General features: G+C 39.6%; 1 protein-coding gene across 15 annotated transcripts in view; it reads left to right on the top strand.

Moving 5' to 3' along the window:
* The window catches only part of NSMAF (neutral sphingomyelinase activation associated factor), an 83291-nt gene that overhangs the window by 9072 nt on the left and 53928 nt on the right, over nucleotides 1–20291 (top strand). For 13 of the 15 annotated variants that reach the window (XM_055286330.2, XM_055286325.2, XM_063643288.1 and 10 more), the window contains exons 2-5: nucleotides 10064–10153; nucleotides 17918–17996; nucleotides 18092–18159; nucleotides 18239–18275. In XM_055286330.2, the coding sequence (XP_055142305.1) occupies nucleotides 10064–10153; nucleotides 17918–17996; nucleotides 18092–18159; nucleotides 18239–18275 (274 nt within the window). Of the gene's footprint in view, nucleotides 1–2350; nucleotides 2369–10063; nucleotides 10154–17917; nucleotides 17997–18091; nucleotides 18160–18238; nucleotides 18276–20291 lie in introns of those variants that run through there. The other 2 variants (XM_055286337.2, XM_055286335.2) reach the window with 2 other exon arrangements.

A 20291-nucleotide genomic window follows, 5' to 3' on the forward strand; every position in this document is an offset into this window, starting at 1 on the left:
ATTTTGAAGATTATCCAAACAAAGGCAAAGGGCCAGGGAATATGCACCAGACTTGCTGGAGTGCTCTGGGGTGTTGCGGGATACGTCACAGAGATTGGTGTCACAGAGAATGGTCGGTGATAGTTGTGCCTTGTCCCCCTGGGGCAACATTTAGCTACCTGGCTGGGCCAACTTCAGACTTCAGGAGAAACCAGCACTCCAGGGAGTGACCAGGGGCCAGAGTACAGCAGGACCATACTGTGATGGAACCTTGGCTCACTCATCCTAGCTCAGCATTCGTGGCTGCAGGATATCCTCTCCTCCTTGCTGGCTTGATTGGGGCTAAATCTGTATAATGTGGCAGAGTTTGTTCCTGATTGGGGAAACACTAACCTTTTTCCTGGCATGGTTAGGGGACTGGGGTTTAAGCCTTGTGGTTGATGAGGTTTGATTGCCTTAAACACAGTCATAGCAGTTTTCCCTGAAAACTTTGCAGGAGGCCACCTTCTCTTCTGGGAGACCAGCCTGCAACAAACCAATATTGTTAAGTCTAATTGTTCTTTGTAGGTAATCTGTCTTTTCTCTGGCTGCTTTTAAGATCTCCTCTCTGTAATGTTTTGCTGTCTAGATATAGATTTTTTTTCTTCATCTATCCTGCTTGAGCTTCCTAAAGCTAAAATAGTTTTGGAAAATTTGGAGCCAAGCTGAGCTAAGGCTAGAACAAATGTTCTCTGATCCAAGTCCAACCTCTTTTCCACTGTACCATACTGCTTCTATTTTAAATACTAGGTTGTGGGCTACTGGCCAGTGCTTATTTTTATGGTATCCTTGAAATTTAGACTGATTCAGGAATGAATGAAGCCTGTTTTATGTAGATATCAGAATCTTGTTAGTCAAAGTGTGGTCCACAGGCCAGCAGCGCATGTATGCCTGGAGCTTGTTAGAAATGCACATTCTCAGGCCTCACCCTGGAGCTGCTGCCTCGGAATGTGCATTTTAACAAGATCCCCAGATGATTGTGTTGCAAATTAACCTTTGTGAAGCGTTACTCTAGATAACAGTAATTCAGCATTCATCTTGATTTTTTATTTGTTTGTTCCTTCCAGCTGAACTTCCTTCTTTAACTTCTTGATAGTACATATGAAAAGGCTCAGGGAAACCTCCTGCCCTGCACTATGACCCTTGATGAGGAAACTGGAGGACTTTGAAAGCATAGATGACATTTTTACCATTTCTTCTCATAAATTGCTGAGACTTGAAAATAGAATTGACTGTCTTTATGGATGGTGTTAGCGAAAGGGATTTTGATATCTGAACCATCTTGGTTGGAAGTCACTGCATCTCACATAGTCGGGGAGAATGTAATTTTCTGAAGTCTAGCTGAGTGATAGAAAGCTTTAACCTAATTACTGAGGGGAAGGGCTAAAAAGGCCAGATGAAAGAGTGAAATTGTTTAAATTCATGAGAACTCTTTCTGGGAGGGAAGAAGGGCCAGTAATTTACAGGAGAAAACAACTGGTACAGGAACTAGAAATGATACTTAGTCCCTCAGATGTCTTTTTGCAAATGTGTAGAACGTGGATAATAAAATGAGCTGGGTCTTTTAACAAAAAAGGATTAATATGTGTTTTAGGTATCACTGCAGTTGGGTAAGATGAGACCCAAGATTGGAATCTAGTGTTGAAAAGCTGCAGACCTATTGAAAAGGAAAGACCTGCCAGGAGGTGAGGCAGTGTTCTCTGAATGTTAAGAAGGTATACATACATCTGAAGGGGAATCCATGAAACCCCAGGAAAAAAACCCAGAGAACACAATTGGAAAGAGGAACAAAGATAACATGATTGTGTTCTTTTGTTACAGGCCACGTTAAGTGGGTGGAAGAAATGGTGGCTGTGTACCTGGTGTAAATGGGAAAACAGGAAGTGGCAATAGAGATACTGGCTGAAATGCTTAGTGAAATCTAAGTACAGTTTATTGACTTCCTTTGTTAAAGTTTTAATTTATCCTAAACTTGAGAACTTTACTTAATTCTGCATATTAAAGACAAATTATTAACCAAGTAGCAATGAAATGAACCATCAGAAAAAGCAGTCATATCAAGTTGTTTATTGCTGGAGCTCAGGAGAGTTGAGAGGGATCCTGTCATACATAGAACCTAGATTTTTAAGAAAGCAGATATTGAAAGTTCCAAGGAACACAAAAGATAGGTGCTGTTACTGCACAGTTTGGAAAGCATATTGCCCAGGAAGTTTGTGAAACTGTCAAAAATACAATTAAGAACATCTAATCCAAATGATCTTTTCTGAGGAGTTACAGAAAATCAGGCAAGCTTGCATGTTGGAAGGAAGCTAAAAAAGAAGAAGAAAATCAGGCTAGCAAATAAAGAATGGTTGTACAGGTAGTATTTCTCTGAGTTTATAATTATTAGTTTTAATATAAAACAAGAAGGTTATACATAGTTAATTTCAAAAAGGTTAAAGCCCCAAATGAGTGGAACCTTTGAAAAATGGTACAGATTAAAAAAATAAAAACAAAAAAACTTCTAAAGTTGCCTTTGGAACTAGGAATTACTGGGCTGCTGCCTAGGCCTAGCCTGGTACCAGGTGTAACATTGATTTATGACAGAGAAACCTCTTATTTTGTACTCTATTAATAATACTAACCTTCAGACTGAAAGAGATAGGATGAACTTTTGCAAGATGGGTGAAGATGCGAAGGGTACCCACGTGCTTATGTCTCCTGGTGTAAAATCCTGGGAGAGTTTGAGTGTAGAACCACAGAATTATTTCAATGATCTAGGAACTTTGAAAGGTGCTGAAAGAACATGTGTGCACAAATAGGTTTAATGCAAATTCTAGATCAACAGATTATTTATAAAGCACTAGAAGAGGAAGTTGTTGTCACCAGCATGAACGTCATGCTGCTAATCTCGTCTCTTTTGACAGCGTTCTGACTATGTTTAAAGTCTGGTCAAATGCAGGAAAGTCAGGAAAAGGCAGTAGATTTAATTAATCTGAACTTTGGTAAAGGAGAAGGTTTGCTTTGGTGAAGACTTCATAGCACAACTGAGAAAGGGGAAATTAGTTTAGGTGGAATAATGTTTGAATGACTCTCTTCAGAGATTGTTGTTTGTGTTAGTCTATTTTTATGTTGCTATAAAGAAATATGTGAGACTCGGTAATTCAAGAGAGGTTTAATTGGCTCACAGTTCTGCAGGCTGTACAAGAAAGAAGGATGGCACTGGCATGTGCTTGGCTTCTGGTGAAGCCTCAGGGAGCTTTTACTCATGGTGGAAGGTGAAATGGGAGCAGGTACATCACATGGCAAGAGAGGGAGCAAGAGAGAGGAGGAGGAGGCTCCGGACTCTTTTAAACAACCAGTTGTCATGTGAACTAACTTAGCATGAACTCACTTATTACCAAGGGGATGGTGCTGAGGCATTCATGAGCGATCTGCCCCCATGATCCAGTCACCTCCCACTGGACCCTACTTTCAACATTGGTAATTCCATATTAACATGAGATTTGGAGGGGACAGACATCCGAACTATATCATTCTGCCCCTGGCCCCCTAAATCTCATGTTCTTCTTACATTGGAAAGTACAATCATTTCTTCCCAATAGTCCCCCAAAGTCTTAACTTATTTCAACATCAAGTCCAAAGTCCTGAGTCTCATCTTACACCTATTTCTTTCCACCTGTGAGCCTGTAAAATCAAAATATTTGATCTACTTTCAAGATACAGTGGTGGTACAGGTATTGGGTAAACATTCCCATTCTTTTTTCTTTTTCTTTTTCTTTTTTTTTTTTGAGACAGAGTCTCGCTCTGTTGCCCAGGCTAGAGTGCAGTGGCACAATCTCGGCTCACTGCCAGCTCTGCCTCCAACATTCCCATTCAAAAGGGAGAAATCTGCCAAAAGAAAGGGGCAGTAGGCCCCATTGAAGTCTGAAACCCAGTAAGGCAGTCATTAAATCTTAAAACTCCAAAATAATCTCCTGTGACTCCTTGTCCCACACCCAGGGCCAGCAGTGTAACAAGTAGGCTCTTAAGGCCTTAGACAGCTCTGCCTCTGTGGCTTTGAAGGGTGCAGCCCACTTGGCTGCTGTCACAGGTTGGAGTTGAGTGCCAGCAGCTTTTCCATGCTGAGGTTGCAAGTTGCTGATGGCTCTACCATTGTTGAGTCTAGAGGGCGGGTGGCCCCCTTCCCCTAGCTCCACTTGGTGGGGACTCTGGGGGCTCCAGCCCACTTCTCCCCTTCACACTGCTGTCGTTAGAGGTTCTCTGTATGGGCTCCATCCTTGCAGCAGGCTTCTGCCCGGGATCCCAGGCCTTTTCACACATCCTCCGAAATCTAGGGGGAGGCTGCCAAGGCTCCTTCTTGCTTGCATTCTGTGCACCTGCATACCTAACACCACAGGGAAACTTCCAAGGCTAATGTCTTGCACCCTTTAGAGCAGCAGCATGAGCTGGACTTGTGGCCCTTTGAGCCATGGCTGGAGGTGGAACAGTGGGTCTGCAGGGAGCAGTGTCCCTAGGCTGTGTGGGGCAGTGGGAACCTGGACTTGGCCCCCTAAGCCCTTCTTTCCTCTTCTAGGCCCTCTGTGATGGGAGGGATATCCTGAAAACTTCTGAAATGCCTTTGAGGCCTTTTCCCCGTTGTTTTGGATATTAGCCCTTGGCAACCTTTTAGTCATGCTCATCTCTCTAGCATGCAATTACTCCATAGCTTACTCCATAGCTGGCTTGAATTCCTCTCCTGAAAATGCTTTTTCCTTCTCTGCCACATGGCCGGGCTACAAATTTCCCAGTTTTATGTTCTGCTTTCCTTTTAAATGTAAGTTCCGACTTTAAGACATTTATTTGTTCCTGTATCTGATTGTTGGCTTTTAGAAGTAGCCAGACCAGTTCTGAAACACTTTGCTGCGTAGAAATTTCTTCCGCCACATACCCTACCTAAGTCCTTAACTCTTAAGTTCAACCTTCCACAGATCCCTAGGAACATGGACACAAATGCAGCCAAGTTCTTTGCTAGTTTGTAACAAGGGCGACCTTTTTTTGCTTCAGTTCCCATTCATTTCCTCATTTCCATCTGAGACCATGTCAACCTGACCTTCACTGTCCATATTGCTATCTGCATTTTGGTCACAACCATTTAAACAGTCTCTGAGAAGTTTCAAACTTTCCCTTGTCTTCCTGTTCTCTTCTGAGTCCCCCAAACTCTTCCAACCTCTGCCTGTTACCCTGTTCCAAAGCTGCTTCCATGTCTTTACGTATATCCATAATAAAATGTCCTACTCCCTGGTGCCAATTTTATGTCTTAGTCTGTTTTTGTTTTGCTATAAAGAAATACCTGAGGCTGGGTAATTTACAATGGAAAGAGGCTTAATTGGCTCATGGTTCTGCAGGCTGTACAGGAAGCAAGGCATCGGCATCTGCTTGGTTTCTGGTAAGCCTCAGGGAGCTTTTACTTATGGCAGAAAATGAAGTGGGAGCAGGTGTATCCCATGGCAAGAGACAGAGCAAGAGAGAGAAGGGGAAGGTCCCAGACCCTTTTAAACAACCAGAGCTTGAGTGAACAGATTGTGAACTCATTTATCACCAAGGAGATGGTGCTGAGTCATGAGGGATCTACCCCCATGATCAAATCACCTCCTACCAGGCCTCCACCTCCAACATTGGGAATCACATTTCAACATGAGATATGGAGGGGACAGAACATCCAAACTATATCACCATCCAATGTATTACTGGGGGGATGTTTCCAATGGTGGGTAGTAGGACTGCGATCTTGCCTTGTCTATAGCAGTTTTCCTAATTTCTTCCTTATTTCAGAAATCATTTTCAGAAGCCTCTTAAAAATCGCCTGTTTAATTAAATCAACTCTCTAGTAGGGGCACTGTAGTCTAGCTTCATACAAGGCTGGTGTTGGGATATTGAGAGTAGAGGTGGCAAATACACAGCACTCCTGTGCTTTCCTTTGCCTCTGCACACATCACGAAAGTGTCATGGCATCACAGCATTTCCTCCCAATGAGCTTGAGTTACACTTCTTATCACAGTGAAGCCTCTTAGAGAAAGCATTGACTAGCAAAACCTTCTGGATCCACTGTAAATACTTTTCATCAGCTGATTGTTGAATAATTGTTGAGTGGAATGCAAGGTTACTCCAGCTATTTTAAGTTCTGGTTAAGTGTTGTACAGTAGGCTTTAAAATTTAGGTGACATGAGAAAACATCTTTTTAGGAATGTTGAGTTGCTCAATGAGGAAACTTCTCTAAAGAGAATGAAACCACACCTCTGTAAAGGAGGATTAAACTAGGAATATGTTGGGGCAGGGCTAAGAGTCTTTTAAAGAAATAATTTACAGTCAGATACAATACCAAAGGATGAGACCATCCAATTACAAAACGGTGATTTTAATTTTTTTTTTTAAAGCATGGACTCTTTTACTCCATAAAATGTAGTTTGAAAATCATTGTTCTAAAAATCATGAAACTTAATTATAATAATTTTTACATAGAAAAATTTTAAAGTGGGTGAACAACACTTTAGTAAAAAGAAAACATAGACTCAGAAAAGTTTCTTAATCCTTTCACTTCAAACAATATGATTTGGTTATATCCCTTCACTGTGTGTTTTACATTTCTTGCAAAATATGCATGTTGATAAATTAAGGAGGCTATAATTAATTCACTTACCAAAATGATGACTTCAGTTCTAAAATAGTTGATATATTTTAATAATTATATGGAAGAGTTGTCTCTGAAGGCTACTTGTGCTTCATAGAAATAAAATTATGCCATTGTCTTATTGAAGAATACTTACTCTATTCTTCCCTCTCTATAAGAGAAGGAGTGAGGAGAGTAGGAAAGAGAAGGAAGGACGTGTAACTCCAATTCTGTCTTGTGACTATATTGAAATTCAGATTAAGTATTGACAGTGTGCATTTTGTTTTGCACTCTGGCAGTTTAGCCTGTAATTGATTCTTATCCTTGGATTTAAATATGGAGGACAGGTCAATAAAAGTTACCGATTAGGATGGTAAAACTGGTTTCTGCTATCATTTTTAATTTTTTGAGTTACTTTTCTTTTGGTTCAGATGATGATGATGATGATGATGATTATTTTGAGACAGAGTCTCGCTCTTGTTGCCCAGGCTGAAGTGCAGTGGCGCGATCTTGGCTCACTGCAACCTCTGCTTCCCGGGTTCAAGCAATTCTCCTGCCTCAGCCTCCTGAGTAGCTGGGATTATAGGCGCCCGCCACCACGCCCAGCTAATTTTTGTACTTTTAGTAGAGAGGTGGTTTCACCATGTTGACCAGGCTGGTCTCGAACTCCTGACCTCAGGCAAACCGCCCGCCTCGGCCTCCCGAAGTGCTGGGATTACAGGTGTGAGCCACTGCTCCCGGCCTGTTTTTTTTTTTTAATGAGCATCTCTTCTGGTGTCATGAATATAACTTCTTCTTTGTAGGGACATTCATTAATTATAGCCTTTTGACCTTTTCTTCTATTCTCTGCATTGTGTTTAGTCCTTCAAGTTGCATTCTTCCTACTTGCTTTGGCTTTGTTCTTTCATCCTAGAGGCTGTGATCTTGGGCTGTTCATTCATATTTAAATGTGAAGCATGTAATTGTGTGTCACTGGGAATGGGCTATTTCAGTTGAGTTTCACTGTGGGATGATGTTGTAGAGACCTGGCTTTTTCTCTGAGGCTATTTAGTTTTTTCCAAAACTAATGTACCAGACTCCTGCCTGGAGTTATAAATGAATGAAGCTGGAAACCACAATTCTCAGCAAACTAGTGTTCATCTGTTTCATGTTTTGCATAGTCATCCTCTTTTCACACTGTAGTCCTGCTCTCCACCGTGCCTGATACCTAGTGTGGAGCCTCTTGTTCCACTTTTTTTTTTTAATAGAAGAACCACATGCCAGAGTGCAGTATGGTTAACCCATCAGGAAAAGAATTGGGGGCCACTGCCCTCATTCACTTTTAACCACCCCTCATGCTTTACAAACCCTGTCTTCTTGGTACCTGATACTGCAATTTCTTTTTTTTCTTTAATTATACTTTAAGTTCTGGGGTACATGTGCAGAACGTGCAGGTTTGTTACATAGGTATACACGTGCCATGGTGGTTTGCTGCACCCATCAACCCATCAACCCATCATCTACATTAGGTATTTCTCCTAATGCTATCCCTCCCCTGGCTCCCCACCCCGCCAACAGGTCCCCATGTGTGATGTTCCCCTCCCTGTGTCCATGTGTTCTCATTGTTCAACTCCCACTTATGAGTGAGAACATGTGGTGCTTGGTGTTCTGTTCTTGTGTTAGTTTGCTGAGAATGATGGTTTCCAGTTTCATCCATGTCCCTGCAAAGGACATGAATTCATCCTTTTTTACGGCTGCATAGTATTCCATGGTGTATATGTGCCGCATTTTCTTTATCCAGTCTATCATTGATGGGCATTTGGGTTGGTTCCAAGTCTTTGCTATTGTGAACAGTGCCGCATTAAATATACGTGTGCATGTGTCTTTGTAGCAGAATGATTTATAATCCTTTGGGTATATACTCAGCAATGGGATTGCTGGGTCAAATAGTATTTCTAGTTCTAGATCCTTGAGGAATTGCCACACTATCTTCCACAATGGTTGAACTAATTTACACTCCCACCAACAGTGTAAAAGCATTCCTGTTTCTCCACATCCTCTCCAGCACCTGATCCTGCAATTTCTGAACTTTTTGGAAGTCCGTTGACTTGAACTGGTTTTCTCCTGAGTGGTGCCTTCTCTGGAGGCATCTGAAATTCTGATTTCTGAGCACTGCTTATTCCCCCAGTCTGCTTTCCATTTCTCACAGATTTGTTCATGTCTCTTCTCTGCTTTAATATCTCTCCAATTTGCTTTAGCCTGTGGGTTTTACCATTTAAAAATAGTTTTATTCACATTGTAGTGGTGTTTCAAGAGGCAGTGAAATAAACATATGTGTAATCTGCCATGTTAATGTAAATTTCTTCCTCCAACACACTGGAACTTAAGGCCCATCTCAAGGCCCACACTTTTCATGAAAGCTTTTGCCTGTAACTCATTGATGTTTCCTGGTCCTTATCACAAAACAAAACAAAAAAATGCCTGTTTTCACTTCTTTGTCATGTATTTGTTGCTGTAGCCATACAACAAAATTAATAATTTTTCTTAATGACTTCTCTTGTTTTTAAAAGTTTAAATCACTTTCAACTTTAAAAAGAACTATATTTCAATCCCATTCAGTTTGGTTTACTCATTTTACTTATTAAACACCCATTGTGTAGACAGCATGGGCTGGTTATCACAGGGGAATATCTAAAGATCTGTTGGCTGGGCCGGTGGCTCATGCCTGTAATCCCAGCACTTTGGGAGGCCGAGGTGGGTGGATCACCTGAGGTTGGGACTTCGAGACCAGCCTGACCAACATGGAGAAACCCTGTCTCTACTAAAAATACAAAATTAGCTGTAATCCCAGCTACTTGGGAGGCTGAAGCAGGAGAATTACTTGAAACCGGGAGGTGGAGGTTACTTGAGCTGAGATTGTGCCATTGCACTCCAGGCTGGGCAACAAGAGTGAAACTCCATCAGAAAAAAAAAAAAAATATCTCTCTCCTAGAGGCATGTGTTCTTGTAGGAGTAACTCAGATAACCATGAGACAGATGTTGGGGGCAGGGAGGTATGACAGGGAAGAGGTGGGGAAGCCTAGCATTGTTCAGTCGGGAAACAAATGCCCAAAATTCCCTAAGTAGGAAAGCGCTGAGCTTTGTTCAGATAAGGGTAAGTTTAACTTCACAAAATTCAAGGTTTCTGTAAAAGAGTAGTACATCCACCTGGTGAGTGATTTTATTTTTGACATAGCAGTTATTTGGACACAAGGCAGGCCCAGCTATGTACTTCCTGCCACTGGGTAGAGAGGACTGCCTGGCATGATGTACATGCTTCATAAGTGTTTGTTAAATTCATGAATTGAAAAGCTTTTTGGGATCAGACGTTTTAAATATATTGCCTTCTTATACTTACTAAAAAATAAACTGAAAGTTGTTTTTTCCCCCCGAATCCAGATTTTCCTTGCTGCTGCTTAACTTGGAGGAGTACTACTTTGAACAGCATAGAGCCAATCACATTTTGCACAAGGGCAGTCACCATGAAAGGTAAGGAAGCTTCTGTATCTCCTTGGACAAACAAACCTTTCTGATATCTGAACTTTTAAAATTAAATGTGTGATCATGTAGGTGTTAACTAAAGAAAAAATTAGGCTTTAAAAAAATTAAATTTTATTTAGACTTTTATTGAGGATTATAACCTAGGAGAGTCTTTTGGAGGGTTTTTGCTATGTTTATTATTTTATCTCCCATGAAGTTTTTTTCATCTTTTCTCTTATTAGGGAAGTAATGAGAAGAGTGTATTTAAAAGTTGTAATTGTAACTTGAAACCTTTTTCAAAGCTAAAAAGCATTTGTTCCATTTCTGGGGTTGTAGATATCTTAAGCTTGATAGGACTCCAATCCATGCCATCATTTTTTTGTTGCATCCCTCTTGTAGTTATGCAGTATCCTCTGCTCTCAATTATTTGGGTGACAATGTTATAAAGTAATGATTATAAGCCACAAGAGTGGTATAAAATAATTTTCATCCCTGAACACAGCACCTTGCTTTCTTATCTCTGGAATTTTGCTCATATTCTTTTCCCTAATTCCATATCTTTTTTCCTTCCAACATTCTTCTATCGTATATCATCTATAATGCCTTGCTTAAAATTAAATGTACTTGTTTATTATTAAAATATAACTACAGGTAGCAAACTGAAACCTGTTTTTATAATTTTAAAGTAACTATTAGGGCAAAATGGTACAGCCCCATGTAGGTGTATTTGGTAATATCTGGTAAGATGACATGTGCATTAACCTATTGATCTAGCAATGCTACTTCTAGGATATAATTTCAAAGAGACACTGGCAATTATATAAATAGACATATACACAAGGTTATTTATTATAGCACTACTTGTACTAGCAAAAGACTAGGAACAATCCTACAGGAGACTGACTGAACTGACTGATAAGGAATGGCCACATGATGGAGTACTATGCAGGTTCAACAAGGAATGAAGTTCTCTGTAATGCTGTGAAGTGATCTCTACATGTATTAAGTGTAAAAAGCAAGGGACAGGATACTGTGTGTCGTAAGCTACTTTTTTCAGAAGGGGGCAGATTTATCATTATGTTTTTAAAAATTGGAGGCATAAACTAAAAGCTAGTGGAGATGGTTATCTACACAGAAGAGGGGAAGGATCAGGAGAACAATATAGAGGTGGAATGAGGACTTCTCCAAATGCTCCTTATTTTATAACTTCCGTTTTGGAACCATATAAATATTTTATAGATTTTTACTACACTTTGTCTTAGCTAAGAGGCTGAGAGGCCATCTTTTGTAGATTTTTAATATAGAATTAAATTTAAAAAGAAACAGTGAGGCCAGGTGTGGTGGCTCATGCCTGTAATCCCAGTACTTTGGGAGGCCGAGGCTGGTGGATCACTTGAGGCTAGGAGTTCGAGACCAGCCTGGCCAACATGGTGAAACCTTGTCTCTGCCAGAAATACAAAAATTAGCCAGGTGTGGTGGTGCACCCTTGTAATCCCAGCTACTTGGGAGACTGAGGCAGGAGAATTGCTTGAACTTGAGAGGCGGAGGTTGCAGTGAGCCGAGATCACGCCACTGCACTCCAGCCTGGGTGACAAAGCAAGACTCTGTCTCAAAAATAAATCGATAAATAAATAAAAATAAAAAAGAAACAGTAAACCCTAAAAATCAAAGAGAAAATGAAACAGTTCAGGTGTGGTGGTTCATACTCGTAATCCCAGCACTTTAGTAAGCCAAGGCAGTACCATCTCTTGTGGCCAGGAGTTTGAGACCAGCCTGGTCAACATAATGAAACTCTGTTTCTGTTTATTACAATTACATATTAAAAAAAGAAAAGACAAGAAACAAATGAATTTAATTATAAAGTTGGAGTTAGCCACAGAAAATTATTTTAATCAACTTTACAGTATAATAATTTGTGTGTCTCTGGTAAGATGAAAAAGAATTGCAAAGAAGTTGAAAAAGAATGTAAAGTAATTGTAAACTTTCCAGTTGCAATATTGTTGTTAATAGTATACTATTAGTATTATTATTTTGAAACTATTTTATACACGCATGTATATGTATTTATATAATTGGATAAAACAATTGAATAAGTATGGCCAAGACTCAGATTTTCCAGTATAAAAGAAAAGAAACATACATGTAATATTAAAGAAATAAAGCCTTTCTCATGCACTTTCCTCCTTTTTTCCAGCTTTATTGAGATATAATTGATTAAAAAAATTGTATATATTTAGGGTATACAATGTGATGTTTTGATATACATACACATTGTGAAATAATGACCACAATCAAGCTAATTATCACACCCATCACCTCACAGTTACCTTCTTTTGTGTGTGTGGGAGTAAGAACATATAAGATCTACTCTCTGAGCCAATTTCAAGTGTACGATACAGTATGGACTGTAGTCAGTAGCTCTACATTAAATCTGCAGAACTTATCCTGGATAATGGAAAACTTGTGCACTTTGCCCAGCATCTCCCCATTTCTTCCACCCCCTTTAATTTTGTGAAGTTTAATTTATTCTTGCCTGAACAAAGCTCTGAGCTTTCCCACCCAAATAATTTTCGTAAGTTCCATTCTAGTCTCTAATTTGAATTCAACTCTTTTAGATTCTACATGAAATCATGTAGTATTTGTCCTTCTGTGGCTGGTTTATTTTACTTAGCATAATGTCCCCAAGTCCATCCACATGGCCACAAGTAACAGGATTTCCTTCTTTTTTGAGGCTGAATAATATTCCATTGTGTGTATGTATGTATGTATGTCTATTTTTATATATTTTATATTCATATATATCATATTTTCTTCATTCATCTATCAATGGACACTTAGATTGATCCCACATCTTGGCTACTGTAAATAATACTGTAATGAACATGGGAGTACAGATACATCTTCAACATACTGACTCCATTTGCTTTGGATGTATTCCCAGAAGTGGGATTGCTGGATAGTATGGTAGTTCTATTTTTAGTTTTTTGAGGAACCTCTGTACTGTTTTCTTTAATGGCTAAACCAATTCACATTCCCACCAGCAGTATATAAGGGTTCTCTTTTCTCCACGCTCTTGCCAACAACTGTTATCTTTTGTTTTTTGATAATAGCCATCCTAACAGGTGTGAGGCAATAGCTCAATGTGGTTTTGATTTGCTTTTCTCTGATGATTAAGGCTGCTGAGGATCTTTTCATATGCTTGTTGGCCATTGGTATGTCTTCTTCTTCTTCTTCTTTTTTTTATTGAGATGGAGCCTCACTCTGTCACCCAGGCTGGAGTGCAGTGGCATGATCTCTGCTCACTGCAACCTCTGCCTCCCGGGTTCAAGCGATTCTCCTGCCTTAGCCTCCCAAGTAGTTGGGTGTACAGGCACGTGCCACCACTTCCGGCTAATGTCTTTGTATTTTTAGTAGAGACGGGGTTTCACCATGTTAGCCAGGATGGTCTCGATCTCCTGACCTTGTGAACCACCCGCCTCGGCCTCCCAAAGTGCTGGGATTACAGGCTTGAGCCACCGCGCCCAGCCATTTGTATGTCTTCTTTTGAGATATGTCTATTCAGGTCCTCTGCCTGTCTTTTAATAGGCTATTTGTTTTCTTATTTATCGAGTTGTTCGAGTTTTTTATGTATTTTGGATATTAGCCGCTTATCAGAAGTATGGTTTTCAACTATTTTTTCCCATTCCATAGATTGTCTTTTGACTTTGTTAATTATTTTTCTTGCTGTACAGAAGCTTTTTGCTTTATGTAATCCCATTTGTCTATTTTTGCTTATATTGCCTGTGCTTTTGGAGTCGTATCCAAAATATTGCCCAGACCAATGTCGAGAAGCTTTTCCGTATTTTTTCTTTCAGCAGTTTTACAATTTCAGGACTTACATTTAAGTCTTCAGTTCATTTCAAGTAGATTTTTATGTATGGGATGAGGTAAGGGTTCACTTTTATTTTTTTCCATGGGGATATCTAGTTTTCCCAACACCATTTATTAAATAAACTATCCTTTCTTCATTGTGTGTTTTTGGCACCTTTGTGGATGATTCGTTGACTGCATATATGTGGATGTATTTCTGGTTTCTCTATTGTGTTCCATTGGTCTGTATGGTTGTATCATGCTGTTTTGATTAATGTAGCTTTGTAGTATATTTTGAAACCAGGTAGTTTGATGCCACCAGTTTTGATCTTGTTCAAGATTAGTCTGGACCAGGCATGGTGGCTCACACCTGTAACCCCAGCTACTCAGGAGGCTGAGGAAGGAGGATCACTTGAGGCCAGGAGTTGGAGACCAGCCTGAGCAACCTAGCAAGACCCCATCTCTAAAAAAAACTAAAAATTAGCTGGGCATGGTGGTGCACATGGAGTCACAGCTACTCAGAAAGCTGAAGCAGGAGGATTGATTGAGCCCAGTTTGAGGCTGCAGTGAACTATAATCATGCTATTGCACTCTAGCCTGGGTGACATAGTGAGATCCCATTTCTTAAAATGAAACAAAACAGATTGCTTTGGGTGTTTTGTTTATTTTGTGGTTCAATATCAATGTTAGGTTTTTTTTTTTCTGTTTCTGTTAAAAATGCCATTGGGATTTTAATAGAGTTTGCTTTTAATTTGTAGATTGCTTTGGAAAATATGGACATTTTAGCAGTGTTAATTCTTCCAGTCTGTGAACACCAGATATCTTTCTATTTATTTGTGTCTACTTCAGTTTCATCAGTGTTTTGTAGTTTTCAGTGTACAGACTTTTTATCTCCTTGGTTAAATTTATTCCTAAGTGTTTTATTTTTCCTTTGGTGCTTTTATAAATTGAATTGTTTCTATAATTTCTTTTTTGGATAGATCATTGTTAGCATATAGAAATGCAACACTGATTTTTGTATATAGACTTTGTATTCTTCAGTTTTACTGAACTTGTTTATTGGTTTGAATAGTTTTTTTGGTAGAATCCTTAGGGTTTTTATCTATATATATAATCATGTTATTTGCTAACACAGACAGTTTAACTTTTCCAATTTGGATGCTTTTTCTTTCTTTTACTTGCCAAATTGCTCTGGCTAGAATTTCCAGTACTATGTTGAACAGTAGTGGTAAGAATGGGCACCTTTGTGTTGCTTTTCTCTTTAAATGACAGTATTTCTTACCTCTATCTTTTGAAAAGGCCTAGAAATAACTCAGTAGCAATTAGCACCAAGAATCAGGTCTCTTAATACCACTTCCCACTGAAAGGATGGGGGTTCTTTGGAGAAATGGCTGATTCTAAGTCAGAGGCAGGAAATGTGTGAGATGAACCTGGGACATCCTGTCATACTGGCAAGTAAGGAAGATATCAAAGGCTACTGTAAATGAATTAAAAGGACGCAGGGGCAAGCAGAAGATGCTAAATTGGGTCAAAAATGGGACAATGTAAGCATCAAAAAAGAATAACCTCTGCGGTGGATTGAAATGTTTCATAAATGTTAAAGTTCATGAGTATGTAATTTTATAAATATGTGTGTATGTGTGTATAATCTTAATCAGTTACCCTCGAAGGATAGGAAGATAACTGATTTTTGTGACACTTGATAAATAAAGGTAAAGAATCAAGCATTTTTGTTATTTTCCTTGTGTAAATTGTACTTCAGGGTAGCCAAATTGCTGATAAGTAAAGTTGTTCTTTGTTGTCAAATTCTAGCTCATAGCGTAGAAGGAATGAAAAAATTTCAATGCCTAATGAAAGAATGGATTCACAGCAGGGCTTGGCAAACTACAGCCCTTGGGGCATATCTGAGCTGCCACTTGTTCTTGTAAAGTTTTCCTGGAACACAGCCATTCCCGTTTGTGTACATACTGTGTGTGGCTGCTTTCCCTATAACAGCAAAGTTGAATGGTTGTGACCGAGACCATATGGCCCACAAAGCAAAAATATTTACTATCTGGCTCTTTACAGAAAGTTTACCAGCCCTTGATTTAGATAGTAATTTTCAATGGCTGCTAAAACCTTTAGGTGAGAGAAGCTGCTGGGAAATTTTGTAATGGATATATGGAGATTGACGTCACCTGATCCTCCCAGTGCCTCTGGATGCGAAGGCAGTACCTGTGCACTACCTCTGAAAGTATTCTTGTCAGAAGATCTTATAAATAATTTAGAAGCAATTCATAGGTTGGAAGAATACCACAGAGATGCATTCAGCCAAATTCATAATGTGGGAAAATTATTTTAGATTAACAGATGTAAAAGACATGTCAGGCCGGGCGCGGTGGCTCACACTTGTAATCCCAGCACTTTGGGAGGCCGAGGCGGGCGGATCACGAGGTCAGGAGATCGAGACCACGGTGAAACCCCATCTCTACTAAAAATACAAAAAATTAGCCGGGCGTGGTGGCAGGCGCCTGTAGTCCCAGCTACTCAGAGAGGCTGAGGCAGGAGAATGGCGTGAACCCAGGAGGCGGAGCTTGCAGTGAGCCGAGATTGCGCCACTGCACTCCAGCCTGGGTGCCTGGGTGACAGAGTGAGACTCCGTCTCAAAAAAAAAAAAAAAAAAAAAAAAAAAAAAGACATGTCAACTAAATGTAAAATGGACTTTGTTAGGATTTTGATTTGAGCCAACTGGCTATGAAAACACATTTATGAAATAGAAAAATTTGAACACTGGCTGTATACATGATGACATTAAGGAACTATTAATTTTTTAGAGTGTGTTCATGATTGGTCACTTATTAAGAGAGCCTGTCTTCAGAGATTTTTGCTAAAATATTTATGGATAAAGTATATGATGCCAATAATTTTCTTTGTTATTCAGCAGGGTTACAGGGGGTTATACACAAGACAAGAATGACCACATATTGACAATTGCAGAGCTAGGCCATTGGTACATGGGAGTTTTCTATTTGTATATGTTTAGAAATTTCATAGAAGTTTTTATGTTACTATTGGGTAATTTTGGGTATTAGAAAAATAAATGCAGTTAACAACTTGGAAAAATGATATGAAATGATATCAAATTTCAAAAACCCTTTGAGAAAGAATTGCAAACTACATCATGACCTTCAGTAGGATGGGCCTTCTCATCTATTCAGTACATATATATTGAGCACAGAGAATAGAAAGCTAAAGTAAATATTTACTGCTCACAAAGGAACAGGCAGTGTTACCTTGGGGTGGGGTAAGTGTAAGCATTCTCAGTCTGTAAGACTTTTTTTTTTTTTTTTTTGAGACGGAGTCTCGCTCTGTCGCCCAGGCTGGAGTGCAGTGGCGCAATCTCGGCTCACTGCAAGCTCCGCCTCCCGGGTTCACGCCATTCTCCTGCCTCAGCCTCTCCGCGTAGCTGGGACTACAGGCGCCCGCCACCACGCCCGGCTAATTTTTTTGTATTTTTAGTAGAGACGGGGTTTCACCGTGGTCTTGATCTCCTGACCTCGTGATCCGCCCACCTCGGCCTCCCAAAGTGCTGGGATTACAAGCGTGAGCCACCGCGCCCGGCCAAGACTATTTTTCAATGTGATGTTTCTTGGATACATTAAGTTTCTAGCCAATAGATGCTGTAAACTATATGGAGATACACATATAAATCAAAGAAGTTAAATTAAAAACTCTCTAACATTTGAATTGTAAATGCCAATATGAACCACTATTCTGTGTTTTGTTTTACCAGTTAATCTAAAAATAGAGAGGTTCTCTTTATATGCATTGTTGATCTTTTATTATGTGATGCTTTAGTAACCTGCTTTCTAGTTAAAATGTACTATGATTGTCTTGTGATTTTTGTTATGCTCATCAAACAATCTGTTGTACTTGGATCCCTAGGAAAATCAGAGGCTCCTTAAAAATATGTTCAAAATCAGTGATTTTTGAACCGGATGCAATATCCCAGCCCATCATCAAGGTAAATACATTTTAAATATGAACAGAAACATTCCTATTCTTTGTGTATGTCTTACCTTTCCTGATTTTTATGATATTTCTCTCAATTTTATCCAGATTCCTTTGAGAGACTGTATAAAAATAGGAAAGCATGCAGAAAATGGAGCCAATAGACACTTCACAAAGTATGTCATTTTCACCACTGTTTAATTTTACTTCAACCAAAAAGCTGTATATATTTAATGACTTTTATCTGTATTTTAGGGCAAAATCTGGGGGTATTTCACTCATTTTCAGTCAGGTAAGCACATAATAAATATTCTTTCCTAATCTGAATGAACATTCTTACATATGTGCATGAATGAAATTATTTATTTGTAGAGATATCAGTTGAAAACCATGGAATAGAATTCAAATGCTTTTAGAATTCAGTCATTGAGAAATATAGTTTTAAAAAGATGTGATCCCTAATGGGCTTCTTTGTGTTTATTAAGTGTGTGGTATATGTGGGCTTGCAGTTTTGTCCTTGGAGCTCTCACAATTTACGATTTACGAGGCTTGAAATGAAGGGATGCAGCTCTTCCTGTAGCTTCCTAGCTATTTAGAAGGCGAGAGCACATTGTCACGCCACTTAAATGATCTCAGGGACTTAGGACAACCAAGGCAATGACTTGGGATTGGTGGTCTTGTATCATTATGACCCTTGTGGTCATAACCTTTTGTTCATTCCAGATTTATTCCCTTTACATTTATGCACCCACCACTGCACTCAATATAGGCAGGACAGCATTGGCAATAAAAGGTCAATTAAAACACGCTTTTTCTCCTGTCATATTATTAATTAGTATGTAGATTAAAAAAATGTTAAATAAGAAGGGACTACTTTCTTTTGGCTCTGGGCTTCACCTGCTTCGTCTTTAAAGCGAAAGGGTTAGCAGATGTTGCCTTGACCCTCTGCAGAGCTCTCGTTCCTCGGGGCGTTGCAGTGTTCAGAGAAGAATTGTTCTGGGATGAAGTAAGGGGTAAGAAAAGCTGTGGGAACAAAGATGCACGGAATTTCTGGCTTCAAAACTTGACTTAAATCCTCTCATGCAACAGAGCAGAGTGTCCCTAGGAGGCAGATGGGGAGGGGTAGAGCATGCTCCCAGCACTTTTTCTATCACTGAAGCCTTTTGTTCACAGAACACTTTTAACATGTGTTGAAAGTTATTTTATGAAAGCTGAGAGGTAGCAGATTATTTGATTTTCTACATCTACCTTCCATGATTCTATTAATTTTAAAGAAGAAAACATTTCACAGGCTTCCTCAGCTTCATGTTGTTTTAACTGGTATATGTGAAGACAGTGACAACCATATACTGCTCTGGGGACCGTACATCATTATTAATAATTCTGGTCCACCTCCATACTCTCATGTCTATCGTATCATTCTACTTCATGACCTTGTTCCACAAAGCCCATATCTTGAAAGGAAGAGGTACTTTTTGACTTGGAGATAAGGTTTTCATTATAAAACTACACATTTTAGTTATTTTAGTAAAAATTTAATAACTTTGAGCTTAGGAATAAAGCCCCCAAATTCCCCCACCTACTTTTAATAGTTTATAGAAGAGGTCTTGTATGAAACCAGCTGAAAACCAGCCCGACACAAGCTACTCTTTCAAGTATTATTTAAAGCTTCCTGTGTCAAGTATACAACCAGGCAACTTTTGGGTTTTTTGATTATATACTAGGTCACAAGATCTCAGAAATATAGTATGGTGCTTTATATTTAGAGAGTTTTGCTTCCAATTTTTTTGTTGCTGCTAAAGAAGGGTGTGTGCATGTTTATATGAATAACAGATTCAACTCATGGATTCAATAAGTGTTATATTCAAGGCTCTGGCAATCCAGGGAAGAACAAGACATCTGAAGCCTTTTGCTCCATGGACTGTACTTTTCAGTGGGGGAGACAGACAGTAAACAAATGTCTCCTCTAATGTCAGGCAGTGACAAATGCTATGAAGAAAACGAAAGCAAGACAGAAGGATAGAAAATGATAAGGAATATTCTCGTGCTGCTTTAGAAAGAGTAGTCAGAGATGCATCACTGAGAAGAGGCCACTTACCAAGAGACTCAGAAGGCTTAAGGCATTGAGCTGTGCAATTATCACAAACACTGGCATTCCAGGTACTGAGAGTGGCGGGGGAGAAGCCTGAAGGTGGCCATGTCCTTGACAGGTGGGAGGCGCAGGAGTGTGAGTGTTCCTGGGGTGCACGAGTCAAGGAGAACACTCAAGGGAGGCTGGAATAGGGGCAGGGACCGTGTCATGCGGGGC

Source organism: Symphalangus syndactylus, chromosome 7 (assembly GCF_028878055.3).
Source record: "Symphalangus syndactylus isolate Jambi chromosome 7, NHGRI_mSymSyn1-v2.1_pri, whole genome shotgun sequence".
In the NCBI taxonomy this organism is placed as follows: Eukaryota; Metazoa; Chordata; class Mammalia; order Primates; family Hylobatidae; genus Symphalangus; species Symphalangus syndactylus.